The sequence below is a fragment of the Barbus barbus genome (genome assembly GCF_936440315.1).
Source record: "Barbus barbus genome assembly, chromosome: 29".
Classification (NCBI taxonomy): Eukaryota; Metazoa; Chordata; class Actinopteri; order Cypriniformes; family Cyprinidae; genus Barbus; species Barbus barbus.
In genome coordinates, this window is record NC_136757.1 from 10,701,746 (window position 1) to 10,725,554 (window position 23,809).

At 36.8% G+C, this 23,809-nt stretch overlaps 1 protein-coding gene across 1 annotated transcript in view; it reads right to left on the reverse strand.

Moving 5' to 3' along the window:
- Positions 1-23,447, reverse strand: part of LOC306848947 (leucine-rich repeat-containing protein 75B-like) — a gene marked incomplete at both ends in the record, with an annotated part of 28,437 nt that extends 4,990 nt beyond the window's left edge. Inside the window, 3 exons of the mRNA XM_079383738.1 lie at positions 10,342-10,454; positions 15,567-15,695; positions 23,175-23,447. Coding sequence (XP_079239864.1) covers positions 10,342-10,454; positions 15,567-15,695; positions 23,175-23,447 — 515 coding nt within the window. The remainder of the gene's footprint in view (positions 1-10,341; positions 10,455-15,566; positions 15,696-23,174) is intronic.
- Positions 23,448-23,809: the final 362 nt, after the last annotated feature.

The following is a 23,809-nucleotide window of genomic DNA, read 5'->3' on the forward strand; positions in this document are numbered from 1 at the left end:
ACTTTAGGAGCACAACTGCATACTATAATTTTTTCTTGTTTTAAAGTATAATCTCAATATATATACGTGAGATATTTTTACTGAAAAATACGAAAATTACTGATTGATCATTTTTTAAATAGTTTGTGTGTGTGTGTGTGTGTGTGTGTGAGTGATGTGCTGTATGTTGTCAAAAGGTGAACTGTGACTTTCAGGTTGCAAAACATAAACTAAAACACAAATGTGCCATCTGTGCCACTGCAGGATGGGTAAAAGAATAATACAAGTATGTGTTATTTATCTCTTTTATTTTTCTCGCGACCAGATGCCAGTTTGAATTACAGTCACTTCGGGCTCACTTCGCGTTCCTTGGCAACCAGCAGCTATGAGTGACATTCATTTTCCTTACTGTCAGCTTTCGTACGATCACAGACACTAAGCATTCTGCACTCAGACACCGCCAATGTCTGTTCCCTCTGCACCACTTTTCTAGTCTACAGAAATATGTGAGTTCTGAAACACATCGAAGTATCAATAGAAAGACAAGATTTTGTCCGTGCAGTGCTGAAAGATTTCCTCCTCAGTCCTCATTTTCTCCCTCCAGTCTTCCCTGACATGGCTGATTCAAGCCTCGCTCCATTTTGTTTTTGCAGAGTCATCAATGATGCAAAATACCTCCATTATTAATCCTGGCCTAAAGCTAGATTCCTCATCTTCTCTATTTTGTTTCACTCTTTCGGTCAATACCCTGCTGGACTTTCATCCCCTAATCCAATAATATATATCAGCTGCCGAAAATTTTTTTTAAACTGAACATGATATAACTACTTAAAATAATCACAAATATCAATATTTGCCATGAAAATACCCCAAATGAATAGCCTCAAAGGCATAATATTATTTTGGCAGATGAGTAAACCATTGAACAGACTTTACAGAAAGTGTCTATGCTATTTATTTTCTACAAATGCACACTTTGCATTAATTATTATGCTAAATTGACCGTCCAGCTAAATATATCACAATTACAGATGTAAGAGGGAAGGATATTTCCATGTTTTCTTTGATGTTTTAGTATTCTAATACCTCTGGCAATAAGAATTTACATGGGGGAAAAGAAAAAAAAAACTGTGAAAATCCTTTCTGTTTTACTGGCATGTTACACAATTAGTAATCAACAGGCTCTCTTCTCGCTCATCCCAAATTGCTTCATTAAAGGTATGAAATCGCCCTTTTAGCACCTATGTCAATCTGATTTTTTTCACAAATGGTTGAAAAGAGGCAAACAGCATAGCTAACGTCTCCTAATAGTGAACAGCTTGTTCATTAAAAAGCAAAAATGCAAATCTGAACACAGACACAAAAATGTATTCTAGCATTACTGCAAAATCCTCATTTAAATATGAATTTCTCGTTCGGTTATCTGTCTAAATGAACAAAAGAATAAGGGAAGTGTTGTCTAATATGCTAATGAGAGGCACAATAAACCAACTAACTGTTTTAAGATAGCTGATTGCATCTTAAACACAACCACACATAAAATGAACAGGTCAACTGTTACTTTTGTGCATACAGCTTCATCATCTGTTAGACTTTTGTCTAGAAAATGTTCTGCTTTGGCAGTGAAAAGACCTACACAGTTGTATGGCAGTCAAGCATGACAAAAAGCTAGCATCAAGCACTGCGGGTTGTTGTCAAGTAATGCAAATATTTATGTCAGTGTGAAAAAAAAGCTTATTTTCTGGATTCCAAAGAACTGTTTATGCCAAAATGTCCTACAGTTGTGGTCAGAATTATTGGCACCCTTGGTAAATATGATCAAAGAAGGCTCTGAAAATAAATCTGCATTGTTAATCCTTTTGATCTTTTATTTAGAAAAATCACAAAAATCTATCCTTTCATTGAACTAAAACAATTATGATCTCATTATGAAATAAATATTTTTCTCAAATACACGTTGGACACAATTATTGGTACCATTAGAAATTCTTATGAGGAAAATATCTCTGAAGTATAGCACTCCAGGGTGATTATGAACATGAAATTATCCAGCCATGGCTTCCTGTTACACAGAAATATAAATAGGAGGGAAAACAAAGCCCAAATTCCCTTAATCATCAAATCACAATGAAAAAAAAACAAAGAATATATTTCTGATGTGCAGCAGAAGATAATTGAGCTTCACAAATTAGTGAAGTGGCTTTACGAAAAGTGCTAGAGCAGTGAAAATTCCCATTTCCACAATCAGAGCAATAATTAAGTATTTCCAGTCAACATAAAATGTTACAAAACTGCCTGGAAGAGGACGTGTGTCTATATTGTCCTAATACACAGTGAGGAGGACAGTTTGAGTGGCTAAAGACTCTCCAAGGACCACAGCTGGAGAATTGCAAAAACAGGTTTGTTTCGTTCGAGTCTCGGGGTCAGAAAAACTTAAAAAAAATTGTCAAACAGGACCTACATCACCACATGTTGTTTGGGAGGGTTTCAAGAAAAAATCTCCTAGCTCATCTAAAAACAAACTCCAGCATATTCAGTTATCAGACACGAATGGGACTTCAAATGGGACTGGCTTCTATGGTCAGATGAAACTATAAAATGAGCTTTTTAGCAGCAAACACTCAAGATGGGTTTGGTGAACACAGGGAAAAAAGTACCCCATGTGTACAATGAAATATACTGCTGTATTTTTGATGTTGTGGGCCTATATTTCTGCTGGAGGTCCTGGACATCTTGTTCAGACACATGGCATCATGGATTCTATCAAATACCAACAGATAAAAAATCAATAAGTGACTGACTCTGTTAGAAATCTTATAAGGGACCATGTTTGGATCTTCCCACCGGACAATAATCCAAAAACAACACACAAATGGGTCACTGAGCACAAAACCAAGCTTCTTCTGCTGGCTATTCCAGTCCTCTGACCTGAACCCTGTAGAAAATGAGTGAGGTGAAGAGAAGAGAAGAAGCACCAACATGGAGCTGGGACTCTGAAGGGTCTGGAGTGATTCTGGATGAAGGAATGGTCTCTGATCTCTTGTCAGGTGTTCTCTAACATCATCAGGCATTATAGGAGAACATTTAGAGCTGTTAAACTGGCAAATGAAGGTTTCAAAAAGTATTGAATAAAAGGGTGCCGTTAATTGTGGCCAATGTGTATTAGAGAAAAAGATTTATTTCATAATGATATTTCCCCCCATTTAAATTTCGTATTATCCAATGAAAGGTTAGATTTTTCAGAATATTTTAAATAAAAGATCAAAAGAATTAATAATGCAGATTAATTTTCACAGCCTTCTTTGATCATATTTACCAAGGGTGCCAATAATTCTGACCACGACTGTGTATTAAAAAAAGAGACAAAAACATACAAAAAACACACATACATTTGATTTATTTGTATTTACATTATTGTAAGTTATATTTGTAAGTGAATTAAAATAATACATTACTCTCGCACTTTGGGGTCAGTACGTTTTTTGAAAGAAATCGATTTTATTCAGTAAGGATGAAATAAATTGATAAAAAGTGACAGTAAAGATTTAGAATGTTGCAAAAGATTTCCATTTCAAATAAATTCTATTGAACTTTCTATTCAGCAAAGCACAAAATGTTTATATTAGAATGATTTCTGAAGGATAATGTGACATTGACGACTGAAGTAATGGCTGCTGAAAATTAAGTTTTGCCATCACAGGAATAAATTTCAGCTTAAAATATACTAAAATAGAAAACAGTAATTTTAAATTGCAATAATAGTTCACAATATTACTGTTTATACTATACTTTTTTTATTACTTTCAGTTTAAGTGCCGGCGAGGCAGCGTTGCCAGATATTGCTATGAAAACAAATAAAAACCAAAAAATAAATATAAAAATAAACCGAAATTAGTTCAAATCTTTTGCAAAAAGATAGGATAGAGATATCACTATAACCCTAAACTGCAACATCCCAACATCCCTAACACGACGGAGACAGTGCCCTCACTCCGCCTCGTTCATTCCGCCAGAGATCATTTTCATACCACGGACACTGGACATTCTTGCAAACTGTCTAAACGTGATTCTGCAGACACTCATATGAGCAGTTTTAAACAGCGACGTCATTCAGAGAACAAATTGTATTTCTGAACATGAAAAATTTACAGAGGTCCGGATCTTGGTACTACTACCATTGGCATAGGCATCATCTACACCATTTTTTGGTTTATTTTTTGTCCTCATCAAGTCATAGCAGTTCTGAGTCAGTCAATCAACTGCAACAGAGATGAATAGGAATAGGAACTGTTTGTCTGACTATTGCTAATGGTCTACAAAGGGGACAAAAAATATAAAAGATTCTCCAGTGCAAAGCAAACATGATTGTGAGTGTGATTATTTAGCAAATTCTGTTTTCCACCTGAGTGGATGCTTTCACACCTTTGATCAGCGTGAGTTTCAGACTCACACCTGCCTCCAGGAGCAGATGCTGGTCTGTCTTTCTACGAAGCCCTGCAAATAGCATTAACACATCATGGCCTTAGCTGAGCACAGGTATTCAACACACAGAAGAAGAAACACTGACAATAATCTCAGCAAATAATGACCTAAGTGTCATAAACTGCTGATATTTGCAGAGGTATCAATTTGAAACAGGCACTGAAACATTGTTTATCAAATTTTTCCAAAATCAGATTATCTAGACCATGCAATCCACAATAGGTTTATAGCTTGAAAGTTGTATGCAGAGAAATTTTCGTTCAGTCTTTTTGGAAAATAATCATATTTTAGAAGTTTCATTTTGTTTGGCTAAAGTGCAAACCAAAGCCTTTCCACATAAAGTGACAACTCGTTTTGTTATATGAACACACACTCATCAAGTCATGATCTCGAATTAGGTATTAGTGCCTAATTACCAACCAGTCACATGAATAATATTCATAAGCAAAGCATATAAGTTTTATGCAATCACTTATTCTCTTCATGGTGTTTATGCCTTGCTGATTATGGAAACATTCAAGTTTTGTTGGGCGGCTCTCTTAGAGTGTCTATTAGATTTTACACCATCTACATTTCAAATGTGCAGTCTAAAAAAAAGCAAATCCAATATAATTAAAAATTAAAGAGCTGAGCATTTACATTTACATTTAGCAGACGCTTTTATCCAAAACGACTTACAAATGAGGACATTATGAAGCAATCAAAACCAACAAAAGAGCAACAACATGCAAGTGCTTTTACAAGTCTTGGTTAGCCTAACGCAATACACGTAGAAAGGTTTTTGTTTTTGTTCATGTTAAAAAAAACAAAACAAAAACGAGTAGATAGAATAGAAAAAGGAAAGCTAGTGTTAGTTTTACAAGAAAAGCTAGCAGTTAGCGAATAAATATGCAGTTGATAGAGGGTCAAATGTGTGTGTTTTTTTTTTAATAAAAAGTAGACAGATGGATAAAATAAAATTAGAATAGAGAGTGCTAGAGTTAGAGGGTCAAATAAACATGGAAGAGATGTGTTTTTAGCCATTTCTTGAAAATGGGTAAAACGATTCAGCTGCTCGGATTGAGTTGGGCAGGTCATTCACCAGATGGGACATGTTAATGAAAAAGTCAGTGAAAGTGATTTTGTGCCTCTTTGGGATGGCACAATAATGTGTCATTCACTTGCAGAACGCAAGCTTCTAGAAGGCACATAAGTCTGAAGTAATGAATTTAGGTAAAGGGGTGCAGAGCCAGAGGTGGTTCTGTAGGCAAACATTAATGCCTTGAATTTAATGCGAGCAGCTATTGGTAGCCAGTGCAAATTGATGAATAGAGGTGTGACGTGTATTCTTTTCGGCTCATTAAAGATTAATCTTGCAGCGGCATTTTGGATTAATTGTAGAGGTTTGATGGAATTGGCTGGAAAACCTGCCAAGAGAGCATTGCAATAGTCAAGTCTGGACAGAACAAGGGCTTGAACAAGGAGTTGCGTTGCATGTTTCGAGAGAAAGGGCCTGATCTTCTTAATATTATATAATGCAAATCTGCAGAACCGGGCAGTTTTAGCAATGTGGTCTGAGAAATTCAGCTCATAATCAATCACAACTCCAAGGTTTCTGGCTGTTTTTGAAGGAGTTATGGTTGATGAGCCTAACTGGAAGGTGAAATTGTGATGAAGTGATGGGTTTGCTGAAACTACAAGCAATTCTGTCTTAGCTAGGTTGAGCTGAAGGTGATGGTCCTTCATCCAGCAAGAAATGTCTGTTAGACATGCTGAGATCCGAGCAGCTATCATCGGATCTTCAGGATGGAATGAGAGGTAGAGTTGAGTGTCATAAGCATAGCAGTGATATGAAAAGCCATGTTTCTGAATGACAGAACCTAGTGATGCCATGTAGACAGAAAAAATAAGTGGTCCAATAACTGTGCCTTGAGGCACCCTAGTAGCTAGATGTTGCGACTTGGATATCTCACTTCTCCAAGATACCTTGAAGGACCTATCTGAGAGGTAAGACTCAAACCACTGGAGTGCGGTTCCTGAGATACCCTTTTTCTTTCTTTTGAGCAAAAGTGAAAAGTGAAACCTTGCTAATTAGGAATGGCTGTCATTGCTGAACCTTTACTTACGTTCTGTTCATAAGTTTGGTGTCAGTAAGACATATTTTTTAAAGAAATTAGTACTTTTATTCAGCAAGCATGCATGAAACAGCCAAAAATGACAGTAAACGTTTGTAATGTTCAAAAATTATTGTTAATGTTAATCTCAGCAGAAAATTTTAATAATTTGACATACAGCGCTGTTGCATTACGTGTGTCCTGAGTTCGAGGACCTTTCCCGATCCGCCCCACTATCTCTCTCCCACTTCACTTCCTGTCATCCTTCCTATAATAATAAACGTGAAAATGCCAAAAAAAAATGTAAAGGAAAATTGTAATAATTTCACAATATTTTGTATTTTAAATCAAATAAATCAAATAAGAGACATAAAAAACTCTTACCAATCCCAAACAATTGAACGGTATAGGCTAATTTAAATAGCTATTCATCATTGCATTCATGTGCATCCATAACTGTCATCAATTACAATACTCAGTCACTGCAAAAACACATTGCAAATAGAAAATGTTGATGCAAGGGAAGCATAATTAATTGTGCATCTCAAATACATGTGAAAGCAAAAATCATACATTAGGCTGACTGACAGATTGTGTTTGTGTATGTCTGAGCATGCATGTGTGCAATCTGGATAAATCAGACAGTCACAGAGTCATCACAGACAGTCTCTTTATACTGCCAATCAAACACATGCGGGTGTCAGAAAGAAGGTCCTGTTTCATCCAGATTTTCCACAATGCCTGTTTAAATCCCCTGATCAAGCTCCAAGAATCTGCACACAAAAGAACCAGCACAACATGAAATCCTGCTTCTTTCATCGTCTCTTAGATCTCTCTTACTCCCTCCATTTAGCATTGTCAGACCATTCTGCTCTCTCTTTCCTATCAAGTAACACACTGTGATGTTACATTAATAATTTTACCCACTGTATAATTACATTATCTTCAGTCGCCATCCATGCAACTTAAACCCCAATGAAAGTCTGAGGATGTCTCTATAAGAGACAAGCAAACTAATGCAGATCCATCAAAAGTAAATAGACACATATAAATCTGTCAATTCAAATATAACCAAACCTCTTTCTCATTTACATGTAAATGGAGCTGGAGTATGGTGATATGGCACCTAATAGGACCAGCATGCATTCATGAAATGAAAAATAGCGAATAAAGAGGTACACATACGATGTAACCTATACTCTCAAGATATATCCTCTGAAAATAAGTCTCAAATTGCAAAGCATCAAGCAAATGCATCTTTTAAAAAATACAAAATTATTGATTCAGAACAAACACTTTTTCCCCATTTCTGAGGTTCTCTGTGTCTTGTTTTGTCTAGTCCTTTGCTCTAAGGCCATACCCTGTTTTTTTCTCACACTCTTTTGAAGCTCTTTTTCCTTGTGCTGTGTCTGGTTTCTGTAGTGCAGAGCAGCAGGGACCTGCGGACTCTCTGTTTGTCAGATTGACTTATATGAACACAAAGCTCTAGGGAGAGTATAACAGATCCTCCTCAACAGAGCTCCTGAACCCGAGCTGCACAAGACACACGCACATACACACACTGCAGAGCAATCTTCTCTGAATCTCTAATCACACAGAAGGTTGGCACCACTGCCAATAAAGCCAAAAACTTGCACACAAATAAAACTCTTACTAACAGAAAAGTATCAAAGGTATCATGGTAATACCATGCTTTTGGACATGTACCATCTTTATAGTAAGTTTTTTTGACATATATTCTTTGAAGTAGCTTGGAGTACCATGTAAATAATAAGGCACATGCATATGTTAATCAATAACACATCAATAACAGCCTATATGTAAATGTACCATAATATTACACTCTTAAAAAATAAAAAAATAAATCAGTATCAGTCTTGCTAAATATTGTTTTTATATATTTAATATAATATAATATAATATAATATAACATAATATAATACAAATGAGAATAAATTAATAATATGTTTACACAATGCATTACCCACCATTTCACCACCATAATACCATGGTACATTTTTAAACATGTACCATGGCATTTCTTCAAAGTAGCTTGGAGTCCCATGTAAATAATAATGCACTATAACAGAGCCATAGTATTATATTGTATATACATATATATATATATATATATATATATATATATATATAAATAATATCATATCATAATGTTTGTACCATTTTTTAGCCATGTACCACCATAATATTATATATTATGATACAATATAATATTTACTCCATGTGGCATACAGAAATACAAATTAACCTACGTGCATTTTTCTAATAAATTTAGTTAGGTTTATATATAAAACTAAAAAAATTGACAAGATATATTCTCTGAAAGTCTTAATATCTTGTGCAAATTTGCTTCTCAAGTAAATGTATCTTGTTTTAAGGATTTTTTGTATGTCTAAATATTTTAGTGGACCAAAATATTGATTAAGAAAAAGATTTTTGGCAGTGAGTCATTTGATAGCATCACTGAACTATTGGAACTGCCACATTATTTCTTATAAGCGATATGACTTGTTTCAAAATGACCAGTACAGTAACACTTGCTTATGTTTAGCGACCCTGCATAATAAATGAGAACTGCAGTGTGAAAATACCCTTCTCTCTCTCTCTGTGTCTCTCATCCACTCATTGCTTTATCCTCCCCTGACAGCCTAAAGGTAATGGAGCAGGGCAGCATGGTTAATTCAGGATGTGGAAAAACTGTATTGAGTAGAGGCAATGGATTCAGGGCGCATGTAATGACCATGTGGGTGGTACGCATACATACACACATTTATTCCCTTTTCAACAAGCACAAAATATGCAAAATATATTCTGCAACCAGTGACAGGTGCTTGTTTAACACCCTGCAAACTGGCTGCTCTCATGAATTTAATTAATCAGGTGAAGTGAACAGGTTTATGTTGGATAAATAAGGTTCAGGTCAACCTTGTGGAGTATTATACACCTAAGTCACAAAGGGCATTATGGCTCTCTTCAGACAGCACTTCCCACATCCAGCAGCAGTGCTGGTAATAAGACTCTACCAATCAATAGCAGAGATGAAGGGGGGCTGAGATTAATGGGCTAGCGGTGGCAGGCCAAACAAGCTCTAATTTGTTAAACTCATCTATAATCACACTGTCTGAAACTGCTATCAGATTTCTGCTCAGTAAATCGTGGAACAGATCAGTAGTTTATGCAAATTTCAGAAGATTTTCAAGGTCTTAAAAAGAAGGAATGACAAAAATATGTGTTTTCATGTTAACTAAATCTAAAATTATAAAACATCTTTGAGATTTTTCTTAAATATTTTCAAGAATTGAAATTGAAATGAAATTAAATAAAATATAAATATTAGAAAAATTAGAGCATTAGAAATGTTTCCTAGGCAACTAACTTAAATAAAATAAAATAGAAATATAAAATACAATATAATAAAATAAAATGTCAACATGAAATGTCAAAAGCTAATAAAATTACTAAAACTTAAACAAAAAACATGAATGATAACTGTGAATAAAAGCTAATCCAAAATATGAATAAACGCTATGGTATAGCTGACAAGTAATATTATAATAACACTATAATATATTACAGATACATATATATAGTACACAGTAAGGCGCAAAATGAATGCTTCATTCTTTATAATATATCAAATAGAAGCTGAAGTAAACGGTATATATAGTTCAGCATGTGATATGTTACTATGTGGGATGGAATGCAATTTTACTTCATATCAGCACTTTCTGATGTTTTGATGGCATAGAGGACAAGGAAGATTTCTCACCAGGCCTGGGCCTTTCTCCGGGTCATTCTTTTACTAAGCCACTTGGAGTGAGGGGTCAGGTGGTAGATGAGCTGTCTGCAAATTTTTTCAGATGACTTCAGTGTGCCTGAGTCCTGAAAGAACAACATGAATAGAAAGACACAATATAAAATAAAAAAAGAGCCCTTTGATCAAATTTGACAAGACAAATGTGGAGCCTGCGGCATGAAGTTCTCATATTCTGCGAGTAAACAATATAACGCACATAAGGAGCAGGTCAGGGCAGTTTCTTATTGCAGTCATTTGTTTTTATTTTATTTTTTAAGTTTGATGTGCTTTTTAGAAAAATAATCTTCTCTGAGAATGAAAGCAGTAATCTTCTCTGATATATAATCCATCTTGGCTTTGTGTCATTTTATTTATTTTTTTGCCTTGTGGATTTATAAAGATGGTTATCTAAAGCTATGAATCATTAAACACTTTCAATGTGTACCAGCCAAATCAGACTAATTCCTCAGATACAGATCAGTGAAAGACATAATTTTAATCATCTTGATTGATTCAAATCATCTATAAACGAATGAGCTTTTCTGGGTAGGTCGATCCGTCTCTGTCTCTGCTGCCTTGTACAAATATTCTCAATAAAGTGTGTAAGACAGCTGTCAGAGTGCATGCCACTGGATGAGGTACCCCAGATTTAAAATGTACTAACTGGATTATTGTGGATTGCTTTGGCTTTAGATGTCACAATCCAACCTGACTCTCTAAACCAAAATTTCACTGCAGTGTTGCCTTCTATTAATAACTTGCACCCTGCTTTGATGGAAATCTCTGGACCTCCCACTGGCCTCTGGACCTCCCAAGTGAGGTGACGGTTTCACATTTAGAGATGCAAAACTGACAGTACACTGCAGACTGTAGGAGGTGGAATAAATCATGTCATCAAATATTTATGCTGGAACAGGTGTGATGTTAAACCAATGCCATTTAATAAACCAATGCCCTTAAATGTTCTGCTTTGTAACGTGAATTGCAAAAAAGCTGAGGGGCAAATTCAATTCACAGCTGCAAAACTTTAGACTGAAGTATTTTGTCACAACTCTTGGGAAGCACGGAACACGGAAGCCAGGAGACGAGGAATTCACTAAGCGAGAGTCTTTAATATCCAGAAGATAACAGATCACAGGCAGGGAAGACAATTCAAGGGCCGACAAACACTAACTGAAAGGACTGGGGCTTTTAAAGACAGGATAACGAGGGAACTAAGGAGACATGACAACAATTGTCTAAGGAGACAAATTAACAATTAACATGAGGGAAAAACTGGGTCATAGAACACATGGGGAGCAAAACAACAAAAACAGGTCCATGATCCTGACATGTCGCACCCCTCCCGGAAGGTGCGTCCTCGCACCGTTGAAACATCCAAAGGGGAGGGGCGGGTGGGAACTAGGGAGGCGGCTCAGGAGGAGGACGGACATCCAGGAGGGGCCCAGCAGACAGAGACCAAGGCGGTGACAAAGGTGGGAGGAGCCAGGGAAGAGACAGGAGGGACCCGGAGCAGGAGGCGCACAGCTGGACCCAGGCCACAGCCATAAAGATGGCCCACGGTGGAGCCGACGGAGGGAGGAGCCATGGAGGAGCGATGCCGAGGATCCGGGGGCACAGGGTAGAGCCGAGGGCTCTGGCGACCGAGGCGGAGGCGGAGACCCGGATATCCACGGCGGAGCCGGAGCGACTGAGGTCCCAGGTGGAGCTAAAGGGAGGAAGGAGCCCAACGGAGCCGGTGGGACAGAGCAATGAGGCGCAGTCAGAGGAGAGGAGTCCTGAGGCGATGGCGGGTCGACGCCCGACCAAGGTGGAGCCGAAGGGACGAGGGAGCCCGGCGGAGCTGGTGGATTGAGGGGTGACGGTGGAGGCGAGGGAGCTAGGAGCCGAGGTGGAGCCACTGGGTCTACGGGCCGAGGCGGTGTCCAGGCCTCGGAGGCTGGAGGCGGAGGTGAGGGATACTCCAGCCCCGGTGACGCTGGAGGATGACAGACCCACGGGGCTCGCACCGTACCGATAGGGGGCTGAGGGCGAGCAGGGGGGCTGCCAGACGACAGCGGTGGAGGAGGCAGGAGCGGGTGGGAGGGTGGGCATTTTCGAGGAGCAGGCACAGGAGGGCATTTTTGAGGAGCGGCCACTGGAGAATACTTTCGAGGAGCAGGCACTGGAGGATCGGACGCCCCCTCTCTGTCCAGCAGTCCCAGATCTATCCTCAGCTCACCCTCAGCCACGGTGCAGGGGGCGGAGCTCCACTCTGCACTCACACCGTCCACGGCTTGCTCCCCCGTGATGGGCACTGACACCAGCTCTCGCACCTGGTCTAACGGGTTGGGCTCAACTTCCGGGGCAATCATCTGCTCAGTCGCTCGGCTTAGCGCTGGCTCGCACATCGTGGCGGAAAATGGCTCTCCGTCATCGGTGGGCTCGGGCTGATGCTCCGCACCTCGGGGAGATGGTGGGCTGGGCTCTGGGACCATCTTCGGATGACAGCGCTCTGCACGCGGTGTTTAGGCTTCCATGAAAGAATGAGCAGAGCGTGTCGTCCGGGTAGCTGGTGATGTTAGCTAGCATCAAGAACAGTCTTGTATGGTCCTCAAGAGATCGGTCCCCCTGCTCTAGCAGGAGGAGGAGGAATTCGGGCCGGACAAAGGGATCCATGGGGCACAACGGAAATAAAAAAACACTGAGAAAAAACAGAAAACAAAACGGAGGGTACAAACGGAGGTAACGGTTTAGGTCGGTCCTTCTGTCACAACTCTCGGGAAGCACGGAACACGGAAGCCAAGAGACAAGGAATTCACTAAGCGAGAGTCTTTAATATCCAGAAGATAACAGATCACAGGCAGGGAAGACAATTCAAGGGCCGACAAACACTAACTGAAAGGACTGGGGCTTTTAAAGACAGGATAACGAGGGAACTAAGGAGACATGACAACAATTGTCTAAGGAGACAAATTAACAATTAACATGAGGGAAAAACTGGGTCACAGAACACATGGGGAGCAAAACAACAAAAACAGGTCCATGATCCTGACATATTTAGACTGTGCGTGTTAAAAAGTACTGCACATTCAAATGAAGTCATTGTCATTTGTTTTCAGCTCAAACACGGTTTCTTTCTATTCAAATGAGGCTTATTATAGAATGTGCCATATTCACAAAAGTGTGTCTGGCTACACCTTTGCAAATTTACATAAAATGTTTGTGAATTTTCTAGTGATTCCTATTTTAAATTGGTGATCATATGATGGAGAAGTGAATTATAATTGTGGATACATCATTATATCAATAATAACATCAACAGTTAAAATTATTAGAAACTTAGCCAATAATTATGGGATAAAAAGTCAAAATTATGAGATAATCCATAATTTTGAGATTAAAAAATTAAAATTATGATATAGGTCATAAATATGGCATACAAGTAAAAAAATGGGAGTAAAACTCAGCTCTTTTTGTCATAATTATGACAAACTCATAATTATAATAGGTAGTTAATCTCAGTTAGTAACTTAGTATCTCAGAATTTTGACTTTTTATTTTGTGACTTTTTAAAGCAATACTTCTGACTTTGTCATAATTATCTTATACTTAACTTAGATTCTCATCATTTTTGCATCCCATAATTTTGATTTAGTATCTCATAATTGCAGCTTTTTCTATAATATCCACTTTGTCATAATCATGACTTTTTCATAATTAAAACTTTCCATCTAATGTATGACTTTTCATATCATAATTTTAATGTCATACTTATGACTTATATTATAATTTCTTCTTGATGTCATAATTGTCAGTCCTGTGTCTTGTTTTCCCCTCCTCTCGTGTCTCTATTTGACCTTCCTCGTTCCTGTGATCATTAGTTAATTAGTCCCGAGCCCCATTTGATTAGTCCTCACCTGTTCCTCGTTGATTTCCCCATGTTTATAAGCCCTGTGTTTCCCTGTCTATGTGTCCGGTCTATGTTCGTCTCTCCCCAAGCGCTGTGGTCCTCGATGTGGATTTCAATAAAGGATATTATTTTGGAATCTCCTTGTCTCCTCGTGCCCCAAGAGGGTTCTGATAGAAATTGTGACTTTTCATATCATAATTGCTACATTTTGTCAGAATTTGAACTTTTTATGTCATAATTATGAATTTCTGTCTCATAATTTCAACTTCTTATGTCATAATTATGTCAATTGTATAGTTTTTATCTCAAACGTGTCCGTTTCTATATCATTACCTAATTTGCATAATTCCTTTAGTTAACTGGGTATCAGTGGGCACAATTCCCACCTGAATGTCTGCCACACTCAGAGCCTTTTTTGGCAGTCATCTCTCTGATACAGGATAATCAAATTCAGCCACTGTCACTTGCAAAGCAGGTCAGACTGAAGCGTGCTGTTTCCTAGTGACAGTTTGCTTACAGTCCTATAGACTAAACTGAGTGTCACACTGAGCTGAATCTTTAGATGAGAATGTACATCTCCTTTATGAACCACCTCCTCATGACTCTGACAGACGCACAGCAAGATCTCCATCTAATTTATTGCATCTTCTCCTATACTCAGCACAGCAGCCTCAGGGTTCAGCAACTGCATTAATCATTATGAGAAGAAGAAAAAATCGCATGCTATTACAGATCATCTTTAATGGACAAGAATGATGAGCATGCAGACTTTAGTTTTCATAAAACTGCTAGTTTCTATTGTGCCCCGCAGCTGGTATGGCTTACAATTCAAGCCTTCAGCAGGAAAAGGGAATCGGTCTCAATGGAATGGCCTGTGGTGCTGATTCAAAGATTCTGGATAGCTGTTGGGCTGACTTAAGGCACACGGATGCTTTGCTGATCTTCAATCATATCGTACTTTCAGCGAATTCAGACAGAGTGCCTCAGATAACACTCTGAATAACTTTCAAAGAATTTATTCATTTAAGGAATGGTTGTGATGCAAGTTGTTAAAATAACAACTGATGTCACTCAAAAACAACAGTAGTTTAAGTTTATCAAGACTTGAGCTTAAAAGTTGATTGAAGAGATTCAACTAAACTTCGGCTTGATGCATACAGGGTTTGAAATAAATGCATGAAGAAACACAAATTAGACATTTTAGGACAACTAATCACTATAAGCAAACACATTTCTTTTCATTTGCTTTAATTAGCAATCAATAAAGTGAAGAAATTACATGCTGAAGTGAAGCTGAAAGACTCGCCTTCTTTGGGCACTGCATGTCTCTAGCCAGGCTCAGCAGAAGCTCATGAGATATGGGGTCCACCAGGTTTAGAAAGGATGCGTTCTTATAGAGGATTTCATTGAGTGACGTACCCTCTAATCCCAGGTCCTGAAAAAGAAAAAGATAGAAAGAGAGCACATATTATCAGTCCCTCACTCAAGCTGCCTTTTCTGGCAATTTCATGATGTACTGTATGGCTCTGAATGTGTATTTTTGTCCTTTTTCATGTTGATAATGCCAGGGATATATGATGAAATCTATATCCATATAGGTAGTTAGGTATACAAGTTACTGTCTTGATTGCTATCTGTGGAAGCTACTATAATAAGGGGCCACATTTACTAATAATTTCACACAATTCCTTTATTTATGTGTGCAACAGTTGGTGACTCTAACTCAACAACCAGTTTTTGTATTGGTTGGGAGTATGTAAGTTTTGCGTGTTCATTGGGTCGCTCTTTAGAATTCGCTGGGCCGATGTTTGGGAAAAATTGCGCATTGTTTGGGGAAAAAAAGTTATGCAAATGCTGTATCAGTATTTCTGCCTGAAAACGTCCATATGCAGAGTTTGCACAAATACAGTATGTGTGTATAATTTTATCTGGAACAAAAACATTTGGATATTGCTAATTAAAATGAAATTGGGAATTAAAAATTACGAATTTTATAATAATTTAATTTCACAAAATAATGAAGCTAGAAAATACACTAAAGTTTTTACAGTAACTGAAACAAAATCATATTGAAGAATAGCAGAATTTAACTAAAAAGTTTCCTTAAAAAATAGATTTTCAATTAAGTTTGCTACTTTTAAATAGTTAAAACCAAACATCTCTGGCCTCTTTTTAAAATGATTATAGACCCCAATGCTCAAATTATATATATATATATATATATATATATATATATATATATATATATATATATTTTTTTTTTTTTTAACAAATCAGCTACATGTATGATTTGTGATTTTACTGACTTGAGAGAACACTGTCCATGTTGCCTAAGCTAAGACCCACCATTATGACTTAAATGGGCCTGGCTATTTTATTCTTTCTCCTTTTAAAGTCCTACAGACACTAATTTTATCTCATAAAACTTTGATAATCAAAATACCATATTTAAATTTTTTCCCATGAAAATGAATTCCTTATGTCTTAAAATGACTTGAATATAATTCTAAACACAAGGCTCTAGGAATATGCAAGTTAGTCCCCGCCTCCACTCAATCACACCTGCTCTACTTTCACTGTACTTTACTACTTTAGCGATAACTGTAGTAGTAAACACAACATAATGGAAAGTGGCAGTACTGGATAAATGGTTATAGGAGAGTGAATCCGTGAGTATATTTATTTAAATTCTGAATGGATTATAGCCTAGAAAGTGAACAAAGTGTGCTCACCTTATAATGACTAAAAAGCTGTCTCACAATTTTGGAAAGTTCCATTATATTCAATGAAGCGTTACACCGCACAATGAATCTCTTATTTACATTGTGTCTACACTTTGTTTGTTATAACTCATACCATAATAACCATATTTCACCATTGCGGTGAGGTGGGAGGGGGCTTTAAATTCTTTGATTATTTATTCTGCGTACAAATTTGGTTTTGACAGCTGTCCCAAAAAGTCAACCGGCCCTTTCGTAAAGTCCCAGTGTTGCGAAAAAATTGAGAATATAACTTTCATGTATTATGCAACTTTGATTTACATAGATAAGAATAACTCTAGAATGACAAGATTGGGGTGTTTCACTGAGACAGTGTGAGAGCCGCAGACTTTCAATAACACAGAAGGGATTATGAAACTGCCTCCATTGGAATGTTATTAATATTCAAAGACCAGATGCTTTTATCTGTGGTGACTTGCATATTCTGATTGTAACAGGTCTTTGCACTCAGTGCGTTTGGAATGTGCATGCTTAAATGTGTTTAGCTGCAGGGAAGGAGACGCCCACACCTACCCACCTCTCTGTCCCCTACTCTTCTCCATCCATCCAGCACCAAACACCTTCTCTCTTTTTTCCCATTATCGTGTGCTGAATCTCAATTCCAGAGAAAAAAAAGAGCACAGGGGGCACTTCGACTGCTGGAAAGACCTGCTTAGACCAGCATGAATTTCCAGAATGAATACTGGATAGCACTGGTTTGAAGGTTGAGCTTGTATTGTTTCTTTCAACCCAAGATCATTGGAAAAAACATGCCTGTGGTGACATTTCAGCAAAATGATATTACTTTCAAAGTAAAATGTCAAGTGAAGCTCTAAAAGCATGAACAGTTTCATCTGAAATGGATGAATGTGAATCTGGTAAAATGTTATTATTGTTGATTGTTGTACGAATTACGCCAGTTCCGATATTAAACGTCTAGTGAGTGGTGCTAAAAGATTTATCGCATTTGAAAATCCCACCCTAATTGATAAAATCGTATTGATAGTGTTAGCAGAAACGAACGTGAGTTAAAAATGGTTGGAGTTTTACTGCCTCTAGTGTTTATTTTATGTAACTGCAGTGAATTTTATCGATAGGTACGTTTTTTTTGTTTTGCTGGTAGATACACATTTTTTTTAAAATGAGCCTACATTGGTTTCTTTGTTACTAACTAGCAGCTACGCATTATCTGCAAAAATGAATAAAGTCTAGTTTTTATAGGGTTAAACTGCCTGTTCAAGAAATGTAAATGTCAATAGTGTTCTATGAGATCCAGACAGCAAGTGATCAGAATATGAAAAAAGCACGTAACAAGATGTGTAGCGCCAGTTCTGCGCACATACACGTCTCAGATGGATGTATTTTTGTTTTAGTGAGGATGTCTAATGACGTTTGGCTCTTATGTCTCTTTACTCTAACAAACCATTTTATCTTAGTATGAACAACACACACCAACACAAACAAAGAAATTATAGTGAAAGTCAACTCAAATTGACCTGAGAGGTCTGGGAGACAGTAAGTTGGACATGATGATGAAAAACCTTTTAGGATTTGAAAATAATTCCTGTTACTGTGACTTCCAAGAATCCTAATAATATCATCTCTATGACAAGCCTTTTGAGAAAGAGACTTGAGTAAAAGACCAAACACCGGCTGACAGCTGCCTCAAGTTATATCATGCGAGATCTGGGGCTGTCAGCTTGTTTTTTTAGATGCAGTCCGGCTAGCTGGTATCTCTAGATCCTTTATGCCAAAATATTTTTTCATCAATGTGAGATCACTATCACTGTAGCAGTCCTGTCACCAACTCAAATCTCTGTAAGTAGTAGAGGAAAACTTCAATTTCAGAATCCAGTGCATTTACTAGTGCATCGGTTTTGACATTTAAACACCAACTTTTGAGTGATTTATTCCTGAACAGGTGTCATTTACAGTATATCTGAACAGGTTTGAGGCTAATTTACCCTTTTCAGCTTGAGTGACATTTTATTTATTTATTTATTTATTTTTATAATTCTGCTCTCTGCATGTACATCATGTTTAAAAAATATAATAATGTATATTTGCATATTCAAAAACAACTATTATAGTTTAGTTATTTTAAGCAAAACTAATTAAATGCATATTCTTAAATAGAATATTTTATTGTATACTTATTTAGTATTTTATATTCATTAATATGAATTGTGTTTATTATTATACTTTAAATATATTTATATATATATATATAATACATTTCTGCAATAGATGTATTTCTCTTTCTGTAAAAATCAGATAACAGATGGTTTCCTATGGGGAGTTTCTTGCTTGGTAGGAGGTCCTCATATCCCAGTTTTGTGCTGTAACAAGTATATTAGGAAATGTTTATTTCCCTCAATAATAAACTTCCCTTAATATGCAGCATCATAAGGCACATGCTAAATTCATATGTTGCAAATTGTCATAATTTTTACATTGTTTTTTAGACACTGATCTACTTATCTCATGTTCTCTTTTCAGTACTTTCCATGTCCACTCTAATTGTGTTAGGTCCTGTTTGCTAAATCGTAGACCCATTTTTAATTCTCTGTTTCTTGATAATGGGAGAAAGCCTTAATGAAGACTGTGAATGCACACAGAGGACCACACCACGGGTCTGCGGTGACATGCTTGTCGCAACAAAGGTATCCAAGACTATCTTTCTGTGTTGATTAAAACGCTCTCTGCTCTGGGATGACAGATTCTCAAATTTAATTAACAGCACTTCCTGAGAGAGGGAGACAATGAAATGGGACTATAAAAAACTGAATTTAAAAAAAGAAAACAAAGGGATGACAACAGGCAAACTGTGGGGGGAAATTACATAAAAGACTGAAAACATGAGAAGAGAGTGCACAGTGTGAATATTAAATACACACAAGTGACTAATAGATATAAGACCTGCTGGTAGAGGCCTGTGCAACTCCTGTTCTTGATTTGTGTGGCTTGCTGTACATATTAAAATGTTGACCCTCTGCGAGGCTATATTTTTGCTGCTGGAAAATTTCATGCCTAAACAAACTTAACAGCAAATACATCTATAGGAAACCTTGTTGTTTAAATATGAACATGCATTAATATTTTAAATGAAAGCCTTTACATTTTCAAAAAAAAAAGTGTTTGTCCATCTGGAACAAAACACTATATATATATATATATATATATATATATATATATATATATATATATATATATATATATATATAAACTCCCATTTTAGTAAATTATAAAAAAATCACTGTAAAATGATGTTCTCAGCATCACAGGATTGCATTTGATTTATTAATACATATATGCAACCCGATTTCCTGATAACTTGTATAAGTAGAATAAATTTTAATTAGGTCTTCACAGAGAATTTTTCGCAATAAATTAAATGTTGAAAAGTTGTAGGCTTTGCTTATTTTCCTACCCTTTTTATATATTTATGTATTTAGAGTGACACTTTTCTCACTGGATTTGATTCAAGATAAACATAAATAATAACATAATAATATAAGTGGTAAAATTGAAGATGTGCTTTGGTCTCTCCATAATCTACGGTTAATAAACTTAAGGCAGTGTATATAATATTACCTTATAAAAATAAGAAGAATTGTTATTATTTTAATAAAATATAATAAAATCTGGGATCCTCTTTTTACCATTTTTACTGTACAGTTAAACTGAAAGAAAACATAATTATTTTCTTGCTAAATTTAATATAGATTTCCACTAAAAGAAAATATCCTATAAATAAATATCCTATCCTATTCATACTTTCAAACATTTTTACATTATTTTACAGTAAAAACAAATACATACATTTTTTACAGTGTAGGTGCATGAAAATAGGTTTGGCCTCAAGCTATATTATATAAAAAGTTTAGTTTCAAAATTCTTGTTTCTTCTCACCATTTATTAAAATAACTTTGATAAGCCAGAAAGCAACAGATACCTTTATAATTCTTGGCAGATGCTTTCTAATCAAAACAACAGATGAAAATCAACAGTAGCCAATTCATATGAGCAGCAAGGCAACAGCATTTTGGAACAAGGGAATGAGCAGCTGCAAAGATGAGAAAATTGAGAGAGAGAGCGAGAGAGAGAGAGAGAGAGCGAGAGAGAGAGAGAGAGAGAGAGAGAGAGAGAGAGAGAGAGAGAGAGAGAGTTTTATTGAGTTTTATGCATGTATCTTTGGGTTGGGGAATAACGGAAGATCTAAGAACGCCTTTAAAACTTCATTTTGATTAGGTGTGGCTGCGTCTCCTCATCTTGATACATTAATCATATGATATCAGAAAGAGATTGTCAGGAGAACAGGAGTTCATAAACTGTGACACGTTCTGCCCTCAGATCACCACTTTTAACACAGCAGGAGAAAAATGTCAGCCTTCATTTTTGCTCCAGGCAAAATAATAATAAAAAAATATATATCACATTTTGGATTTTTTTTTTTTTCCCCCAGTGAATAAATGTGACACTTTTTTCTATGTTAAAATACCTTTTCTTGTCCCAGTATGAAGAGACAATTGTACTGCCCTGCAAGTAAAATGCAGTAATAGCAAACAACACAGCAGCTAATGGAGCAGGACTGTCTGTCTGACCAGTTGCAGATAAGGGGAGTGTTCAAGAAACCTGTTCGAAAACACTCATTTTGCATGCCTTTAATATATTATATTGTTCATATTATTTATCCAACAGCAGCTTTTGACTTATTCTTACACATGCACATGACACACTTAATGCGATTGACCTCGTGATCCCCTGCACTCCTCTGTCATCAGTGGTCAGCTCTCTCTGTTGCTCTGTGCTGCGTTGAGTATATGGGTCACTCTGACAGAACAAATGTAGAAGCATCCAGGCATTAGTATTAGTGTTTGTGTAGAGTCTCAGTTTCAACAACAAATAATAGCAGCAGAAAATCCAGGGAAATGATTTCTTGCACAAGGTGACTCACTGCAGCACTACAGAGCGAGACGCACGGCGGGCATCTGAAGTGGAAATGCCAATGCCACATTTCACCTACTGGATACTATATAAGGGTCAATCAATGACATAAGGATGTCTGAGGTGATGAAAATGGGAAATCTAGTTTAAAACACATGTGCCATGTTCTGAGAAATATCTTTTTTATTATTATTATTGTTGGTTTCATATATGTTTGGAAAACACTTATAGCTATTTTTATGCAAAACAGAGTAATGTCCAGACAAAACTGGCAAAAAATGTCAAGTGGTGTAACCATCGAGATAAAAACTACCATAGTGTTTTCATTGAACTGTAATTGCACGTGTGCACACAACCTTTTTATTTATTTTATTATGCATTATTACATACTTTTAATTTACTTAATTTATTTAATATTAAATATATATTTTTACAAATGTTGTGACTGAGTCACAAAAAGTATTCATAAAGAGCAGGGTTACTATAGTTATAGTTATAGTTAAAACTAAAACCATTAAAAACATTTTCGTCACTAGCTTTAAAAGTAAAAAAAAAAATCAGCTATACTTGACAAGGCAACATTTCTCATTTTAATTGAGTTTGACTTGATGTACTAACTAAATTAACTAAAACTGGAATGAAATTTTAAAAAACCTGACAGAGTTATGACAATCTAAACGGGTCCTTTTTTATGGTTTTCTTGTCACATGACAACAATATATCTACATACATTTACATATATATCATATTATAATATCACTTTTAATATTTGAATTATTATGAACAATATATTAAAATAATAAAACATAAAAAAATAATTATGTATTGGTGTATTAAATGTTTTTTTTCTTTCTTTTCTTTTTTTAGCAAAATTTAAAAAAAAAAATAATCTTAAGACAGTTACACCACTTTGGCTTTGCACACTTTAAGCCCTCAAAAATATCAAAAATATTTTTTTTATTCAGAAATTGTCAACATGTTGACCATATTACAGGAAAATTCAAGATTTCTACATGAATTGCATTCTTTGGTCATGTCTTTGTGTGTTCTACTGATGCATCTGTGCAATATTTGTGTCAGTGATTGCAACACATGCAATGCCAGTAAAGCAGAGAGAGAGAGAGAGAGAGACAAACTCATGCATGTTTTACAGCTGTCTCTATCAGATGCACGTTTATTAAGCACTGCAGGACATTTATTTCCCTCACCTTCCTCAACAGTTTGAGCACGTCCGTCGCCTCTTCTCTCTTCCTCTCCCGAAGGAGCTTCTGAATCTCTCGGATCCAGGCGACTCGTCGGACATACGGGCTGTGGTTGGCTCTCCTCAGCATCCCCGGCAGCTTATCCGACCTGAGCATCAGGGACGTAAACAAGAAGTCTCCGCTCCGATCGCTCTCTCCCGTACTGTCGAGATGTTTCCGTCGCCTCCTTGAAAAATTCTCGTTGTCGAGACTGTTTTGGCGGCTGAGCCTGGATCCCATGATCTCAATTAGGCTACGTTGATACCACAAATATTACAATAAATACCCTTTTATGGCGTAACCATGGCAGCCTGGACGATAACGCCCAGAGGTTTCCACATCGGTCCGAACTTGGGTAGCATGTACTCGCTCGTGTCCTTTGAGAAATCCGTTCGACGACACAAGTAGTAGTTTTAGCAGCATAAATGTCAGTGTTTTGTTCTTTATCTCAGCTCTCGCACCCTCGTATTTGTGTTTGTTGTCAGTAGGACACGTCCTCTTGATGCTCTAGTTGGTGTTCAGTGGATGATGGAGATGTTCTCCTCAGCACCACGCGTGGATCATTACTGAGTTCTGTCCTGCCATTGGCTAACGGTGTTTAG